Below are 8,564 nucleotides of genomic sequence, written 5' to 3'. Positions count from 1 at the left end.
GCTTGAAGAACTCGAGAGGAAGATCAGCCATGTACACCAATCCGTTTAATCGCAAACATAGCACGATTCGTCAGATGCTGGATCGTCTACTGGATCCCACGAAGAAATCTATCCGGAGATCTGAGAGTGTCTGCAGCTCCAGCAGTAACGGCAGCTTGAAGGGTAATCATGGAACTTTCGGACGATGCTACACCTTGACGCATAGTCATCGAGGTAATCTTCCATGGGGCAGGAAGTAATCTCTTTTTCAGTTGTCAAGAATGCAATCCTTGCACTGCTTTTGCACAGTTGTGCACTCTTTGCAATTGAAGTTTTTCCGGTGAAGCGAACGATCAAAGAAAAAAGCAGCACAGCCTGATCTCGCTGATTGAATTTCGCTTATGGAGTTGCTTCCGGTGACGACTCGCGACAACGCGGCCATTTAAAAAAGAAGAGTTGGAAGATTATAATAATTAAGGATGAAACAACATATAAGTTACATCAAGAATCTCGGAGAGGCTCGAGGAACTCCGAAGGAGTCACCATCAAAATTCTCCGAGAAAATCGCAAGAATCCAAAGACGTTAATCGTTATGCGATCGCATCAATTATGGAAAGAAGTGTTTCTGTAAATTATTAAACACGGGTTTTTTTATTGTTAAAAAAAACAGGCAGGAATAACTTTTTTTTCGTCTACCGAAGCAATTGTTTTATTATTTACGTTAGCTTCGTACTATTATGTACTCGTCAATATTATCATATTCTCCCGTGCCATAATTAGTTAGGGCTCTAATATTCGAAATATCCACGGTTTTGAGGGATAAGCAAGAAGGAAAGTAGATATCTCTTCTCGCTGGGCGATAACTATACCAATTTTAGATCACTAGTCAAAGCCAGTATTATCAACTGTTATGGGTTCGACGTTTACAATATCACACATCAACGTGCATTTTTATATAATTTATTTTGGTCATTTTATATTATAGTTTAAATAAATGCCAAATATTTTGTAAAATATCTTTGTTTAAAACTTATTTAATTCCCTTTTTCTTTATTTCTCTTGTTACTGAATCATAGTGATGTAGAGATTGTTATTACATTTTTCTATCTTGTTATTACACCATAATAATTATAAGTAATTGTTTAATTATGACATATAATTGATTAATTATAATATTTGTTATAATATCATACGAATATCTCGATTTAATAAAAAATATAAAAGATATTATCACACTAAGGCGCAATTAGAGAATATTGTTATTATAATGTTTAATTTGCATATCACTATTATAATATTTAATCGAAGATATACAATTGGTGGAAAGGCATTGATACTCATTTATATTTGTATTATACAAACCGTTTACATAATTTGTGCAAACAAAGAGGTATCCCTTTGGTTCTAGCAGGCATTGATAATGTATTTGTGGAACGTTCTCTACGATGATAACAAAACGATTATATTTTTGACAGATTTAAACATGGTTTCTGCATGGACGCGCGCTTCATTGAAATTCGAGTAACAGCATTACGACTGCAAAGAATTAAAGTTTAATTTCTAATTTTGATTTTTTACTTGCTTGTAATTTTCTTACATAATGCTTGCACCGAGACACTATCATGTCTCCAGATTTTTATAAGTAAATTAGTTAAGAATGCTTCACTATTTGCACATTAATAATTTAAATGTATATACCTGTAGCAAGAATGTTAAACATGAGGATCTGTTTTAACGAAAATATTCTTCAATAAATGTGAAATATATTATATCATAATAAAAATGAAAGTAAAATTAACATAATGAACTTAAATATAATATTGTTATGTCTGCGCAAAAGACCCCCTTGATTCGAGCAAAGACGAATCAAAAGCTCACGGAGCTTTCTTTGATAACTAAATGGATTAAATTGATCAATTAACGATGTGCGTTATCGGATCTCTCTGAGAAGAAATACTTTTCAGTCAAGTAATTAAAAGCTCTCCGTTAGTTAATAGTTTAACAATTTATTTAACCATAGCGCAGTTTTAGCTATATGTTCTCTTTGGTGCACGATATGTATCATATCTAATTTTTAAGCCAAATATTCAAAAGTAATATATCATTTTCTAGAATCTGAAAATCTAGAAGTAGAAGCGATAACGAAATCGACAAAGCGGTAAAAGTTACAATAAATTTTTGATATGTATTTCACACTCACTAAAGAGAAACTACAATCGGAAGTAACTGTCTTTTATTATTAAAATCATTATTTAATATTAATGCAATTTTACAAATTAGTTTCGATGATACAAGATCATGGTGGATTATCGTTTTATGCTCATATCTAAATAAAATCGCTATAAGCAATTGCTGCTTTATATCGCTGACCCTATTAATCGCAATGCAAATACTGTTAATAAACAATATATTATGTTAGATAAAAATCAGATTTCTTTTTCAAATATGATATCTATAATTTAGGTCGCCAGCTAATTTTTAAACGTAATTTAAAAATCTAATACAACGCTTTTGATTTTGTTCTAATATCGTACTGCACATTTTATCCTAGAGATCTTTTTCGGAACATTGAAACGTTCTCAGAACATCTTTCAGGACGTTTCTTGCAGATCTGCGAGCTGTAGAATTCTTTGAGATTACTTTAACTCAACGAGCAATTAATTAAATAAGTTAAATTAATAACATAAAATAAAAATAAATTTTTAAATTAATAAAATGTAAAAATATATAATAAAAGTTCTAGCAAAATATATTATTGTAAAATAAAATATTGTCCCATAAAACAATATTTTCATTTGGTTGAGGATAATTGTGAAATATAATGAAAATTTCTTTTGATGAAAATTAAAACCCGTAGCATGCGTATTTTATTTTATGATTTGTAAATAATTTCAAACTATAAAAAACGGTGATAAAAGCTTTTTTTATCGCATCTCATCCTTTTCGTTTTTAGAAATGCGGATTACAACAGACAAAAAGCAACTTTGTGAATCGCTAAGAGGTCAATCGACGCATTAAATACTTATTGACCCTCGTAAGCTCGTTTATTGGTTTAATAGGTCGCATAGACAAGAATAAGTTTGAACGTGTCTTTACGCTCGAAGACTTTGAGACTGCTAAAGAAATAGTTCACAAGTAATACTTTCGATAAGGAAAATAGACTCAATTATCTATCTATTAATAAAAATAATACATGTGCAAATTATTGTGAACATATAATTTTAACACTAAATAAAATTAAAAAAAATTTGAAGTGTTTTTCGCATTAAAGTATTTTTTGATAAAGTCTACCGTATCTCACAAGATAGCGCTTACTTCAAAAATTTTTATATTGTTTTGAAGTCAGATTATCGAGCAATAAGTCGATGCACCGGTTTTGATGGCCGTTTAATTTTCTTTTATCGTATCTTTTTGCTGATTGCGTTAACGATGTAATTACAAATAACGACCGAATTAATCCAACGGAATTTTTTTAGCGAGATACTCAGAGGGGTCGTCCAAAGTTTCGAGATTTAGATAAAACGAATCGATCTTTCATGCAAAAAATAGAAATGAGTATAAATCTTGACGCTCTTTCGCTGTTGAAATTGACAATTAATACATGAAACCGATTGTTTTGTAGTTTTGAAACACATAATATTCAATAGATAATACGTACGTTTAACATTATAAAAGAAATTTGTACTTTGTTCGGTTAAATATTTTTACCTTGGAGCATGTGAGTATCTAAAACATTTTTACAATGTAATAGTTACGAATATAAATTTTCTTATAAAAATATATTTAAATATACAAAAATGCAATTGACAAATCATAGCTAATTATTCTCCTTACATTCGACTGATTAGCCAATTTCTTACTGCTTAAAGTTTAAAGTTTAAGTTTCATATTTTAAAATTTCATTGTAAACGCCGCTGATATTGTTTCTCGTAACACTATTGATTTCCTCATCTTCGCGCACACATATTAGCGCGGTCGCGATATAGGGAAGTCTGCATTCGTACCTAAACCGCTCCAAGAAAAAAAGTCGCGATTGAACTGCTCCGAGAAAAAAAGGCGGAACAATTGATAACAGGAGGACAACAATTTGTGTTTTGGAGTCAGATTGTACAGACTCGAATCAGGCACGGACGCGCGCTTTTCTATATTTCTTTATTGAATGAAGTCTTGCAGATTCTTTTTGATAATAGCTATATTCAGAATGTTTATTTTGCAGCTGATTAAAGTTTTCTTCACGCTGATTGATTCACGCGGATACTTTTAAGGTACTTCTACATAATTTGCAAATCGTAAAACGTAGTTTGCAAACGCAAACGCAGAATGAAGATTTGCGTTTGTTTTTTCATTGTATGCAGTTTGTCTTGCGTGCGGTGATCATTCTGCGTCTACATTTGTAAACTATGTTTTGCGATTTGCGAGTTGTATAGAAATATCTTTAGATTTAGAGGAATAGTCTCCCACAGTGAGCAATCATAAAACGGTTGAAAATTTTTGTGTTCTGCTGACTATAGCCAATATTCCTTTTTGCGAGCGTAATTCCTTACGCTCCTTACGCTAATTTGCCAACGTAATTCCTTTCATTGCGCGCCGTTCTTCCTCGCTGCTCACATACCGTGCAAATATGTGCGTGCAAATGAAAAGGGATCCATATTTAGGATTCCGCTTGAGAGAGACACCCTTTGATTCGAACAATTGCGCGAATGTGCGTGTAAATGGCGAGGAATCCATATTGTATGCTTGCGAGAGACATCCTTCGATTCAAGCGGGATTGAACTGCCTCGTGAAAGTAGTTATAAATCGATTGACGAAGAGGGACGACCGTATTTTGTAGGTAGAATAGTCAGCTTACGGCGTGCTTCCCTATTTGCCTGCATTGAATCCGTAGTCTTGCAAATGCTTTTCATAAAAAGTGTCCCTTTCAGCAAACGTGTGATCCCTCGGGGCGAAACAAAGGTGGACAGTTATTTCAAATGTGAGAGGTTATAATAAATTGTATTTACTTATTATTGATGTAATTTTTATCGTTTTATTATTGATGTTATTTTTAACATTTTATTAGTATTTTTATCCTTTTATTGTTTTATTATGTTTACTGTCATTATTATTATTATTATTTATTATTAATCATTGTTATCATAAAATATAAAGTATATATGCTTGGTATTCAGCATTTTATTAATCAGATATATATTTACATAAACATATGGTACACATAATATAAAATATAATTTAAAAATAAATTTTGATATATAATAAATTTTAGCTTTCTGTGTGTGTGCGAATAGCGAAGAAAAGCGAAAGCTTGAGAACTGGGATGGATGGGTGTATTTCATATTTTGAAGCATCTACGGCGAATGTGTGTGTGTGTGTGTGTGTGTGTGTGTGTGTGTGTGTGTGTGTGTGTGTGTGTGCTCTACTAAAAATGAACAAGAGGTACCTGTGGAATATATTTGATTTACGCCAGGATAAATTTAAAGTTTAAATTATTTACAGGAATACTCGTAATGTCGCATAATGAAAAAAATTGCTTCGACCGTTCCATCAGTAATTATAATACTTTAATCCTCATTTATTTAATTTTAGGCACTTTCTATAAAACCACAATTGTAATATAACTCTATTATTTTGATAAAAAATATTTTAATTAAATAGCATAAAATACAATATAATATAACTAAAAGAATTTCTTTTAAATTTCACTCTTGATTAATCAAATTATATACATTTGAATAGGATCATATTTACTTTGTGTTTTTATGTGGATTTCATCACCCTTACAATTGATAAGGAATGTACTAATACGTTACTGGAGTCTTTCAATACATATCTCCGAATACATATATCCGAATCAGGTTCCAAAATGTGACCAAGAATTTCTGCATTAATCTCATCCATTTTGTGATTATAAAAATATTTAAATGTTTTAAAATCTTAAGCATTTCAGATCCAGCTAGATTGTTTAAGGCATTATTTGAAGTTACACTCTCATATATATGGTCCTATAAGATATTATAATAAAAAATAAAACTGAAGAGAAGTATGAAAAATATTTAAGACTAACTGTTACTGAGAATGAACTTAACGAACTGCGATGAGACTGGTGAGACTCTCGGTTGTTCGGCAAGAATCCAGAACAGTGTCGAACGATAGATTGGCAAGAATAGCAGATTCTGACTTATATAGTATTTTTTTGTACAAGCCTATAGGTGTTGTATAGTTAAGAATTTTTACGCGATGTGCTCTTTGAACAGCTCCTAATACTGGTTCTAATATTTGTCCGTCTTCATCTAAAAAACAATATTTTGAGACAATATTTTTACATTATACAGAGGTTAAACAAATGTACCCACATGTAGTAAGTAAAGAATCATTTAATGTCGTTTCTTACCATTTACAGTGAATAAAATAAATAGTTCAAGGATAATCTCGTCATAATTTTCTTCATCCGATGCCAAATCAGGCTCCAAAATGTGACCAAGAATTTCTGCATTAATTTCATTTTGTGATAATCATAATAATATAGTTAATAAATTTAAAAAAATTACATTTCACTTTTTCACCAACTCTAAACATAAACATCATGCATAAACAGTTGTACATAGTACACTGTGACGTTCTCATTAAAAAGCCTACATTTTACACGACGTTTCCTCTGCTCTCAAAAAGTAGATTGTATCAAAATTGTATGGTATACACTATATACTTCCCGTGTAATCAAGAAGAACAAATCTAATTATTATAAAAAAGATGCAAAATTGTAATATTTGTTACTTAAAGGGAGAGTTGCGCTACTGTAACACATGGGCTGAAAAGTCCCGAGCCTAACAAAGAAAACACGGTTTTTTTCGTTGAAAGTTAATTTTATTCATCGACGTAATTTTCATTAAGAACAATGCAATCATTCCAGCGCCGCTCTAACATTTCAATACCACTTTTGTAGAACGATTTATCTTTTGCCTCAAAATAGGCCTCAGTTTCAGCGATAACCTCTTCATTCGAGCGAAATTTCTTACCGGCGAGCATTTTCTTTAGGTCTGCGAACAGCCAGTAGTCGCTGGGAGCCAAATCTGGCGAATACGGTGGATGTGGGAGCAATTCGAAGTTCAATTCATGTAATTTTGCCATTGTTTTGATTGACTTGTGACACGGTGCGTTGTCTTGATGAAACAAAAGTTGCGTCACTCTTAGCACAATAACTCACAAAGTAATGAATAGAATATCATGAAATTTTAACAGCTGTCTTTTGAAGATTAGCACACACTGAAAAAGAGGTGAATGTAATAAAACTAGCGCCATTTCTGTGTTAGGCTCGGGACTTTTCAGCCCATGTGTTATATACTGTGCCAGTGTTGCCATATATTATATTCGCGCAAAAGATACATACGGTCAGTGACAAAAAAGTTGCAACACTTTTTTCGATGGATTTCGGAACGCAGTTTGCTCATCGAGTAATTGATTCTTATTCATGCATCGACGAATAAGAACCAATTGCTCAGTGAATAAGTTGTATTCCGAAACCCATCAAAAAAAATATTGCAATGTTTTAGTCCATGACTGTACACGAATCTAAATACGAACGCTCGCACGTTGTCTTAAAAAATACGCATCGATGATCAAATGATAAACGTATGAATATTTTGTAAATTACGTATACGCAAAGTTACGAGTTTACTAATATCATATTTGTTTTATTATTATAATTTTTCCACTAAGGAGAAAATATTTTGTCCAGTTTCTGTGATCCAGTGAGGCACATTTGATGACAGCGCCGATGTCGCAATATCAAGGAACTATAATAATGCTCGATATCATGACTTCACGTCAATTTTATTCGTAGTATAATATATGAACGAAATTTTCCACAACTCCGTTTTCTTTTATTAAAGTCCCTAGCTTATTTCTAGAGAGAATTTCTATTGTTCTTAAAAGTTTTCTGTAGGCTACTGGCTACTTATTTTAAAATGAAAATCTGAAATTCTTATGTAACATATATGGTGACGAGTCGACTGCAGGAACCGGTGACAAAACTACAATTTTCTCTCATTTTTCATATTAAATTGTAACTGATAGCCAGTGTTGGTACTTTAATTGTGAAGAAGAACTTTTCAATCCATAAGTGCAATTAAGAAAAATTAGTCGAGAAAAATTAATCACACTTCATCGATAAAACATAACACTCCAGCATCTCCTTAATCTTATAATTTTCGTCTTTTCGGCATGCCGTCATCTATTTCGACCATAGCTTAGGAAATGAGAAATATCTGACACTATTGTTAAATATGTAAGTGGTTCGATATTTACAAATTTGTACGAAACAGCTTGGCATAATAGATCGTCTGAAAAATGAAATAAGAAACATTGTATGCAGAATTTTTCAGTCTTATCAAATGAATTTTTTTGATAATGCTACATCCTGATCGTTTTTGAGTGAATATAATAAGTTCTGTCTTTTACTAGATAAGTTACCAAAAAATTTGTTGATCCCTTTTTCAAGTTTATATACAACTTTTGGTAGAACATATACGGAACATGGTTTGGTTATTTCATGCTTTATACAATCTGATAAAAAATGTATCTCACATATT

At 31.8% G+C, this 8,564-nt stretch overlaps 1 protein-coding gene across 6 annotated transcripts in view; it reads right to left on the bottom strand.

Annotated features, from left to right (window-relative positions):
- Nucleotides 1-5,704: 5,704 nt before the first annotated feature.
- The window catches only part of LOC108747353, a 7,409-nt gene continuing 4,549 nt past the window's right edge, over nt 5,705-8,564 (bottom strand). For all 6 annotated transcript variants that reach the window (XM_018484761.1, XM_018484759.1, XM_018484763.1 and 3 more), the window contains 3 exons: nt 6,993-7,239; nt 6,368-6,463; nt 5,705-6,266 (listed from right to left, as the gene is read on the bottom strand). In XM_018484761.1, coding sequence (XP_018340263.1) covers nt 6,058-6,266; nt 6,368-6,463; nt 6,993-7,104 — 417 coding nt within the window. In that variant the 5' untranslated portion in view covers nt 7,105-7,239 and the 3' untranslated portion in view covers nt 5,705-6,057. The remainder of the gene's footprint in view (nt 6,267-6,367; nt 6,464-6,992; nt 7,240-8,564) is intronic.

Source organism: Trachymyrmex septentrionalis, unplaced genomic scaffold (assembly GCF_001594115.1).
Source record: "Trachymyrmex septentrionalis isolate Tsep2-gDNA-1 unplaced genomic scaffold, Tsep1.0 scaffold2, whole genome shotgun sequence".
Taxonomy (NCBI): Eukaryota; Metazoa; Arthropoda; class Insecta; order Hymenoptera; family Formicidae; genus Trachymyrmex; species Trachymyrmex septentrionalis.
Note: the sequence above shows the minus strand (reverse complement) of the source record. Positions and strands in the feature narration are given on the sequence as shown.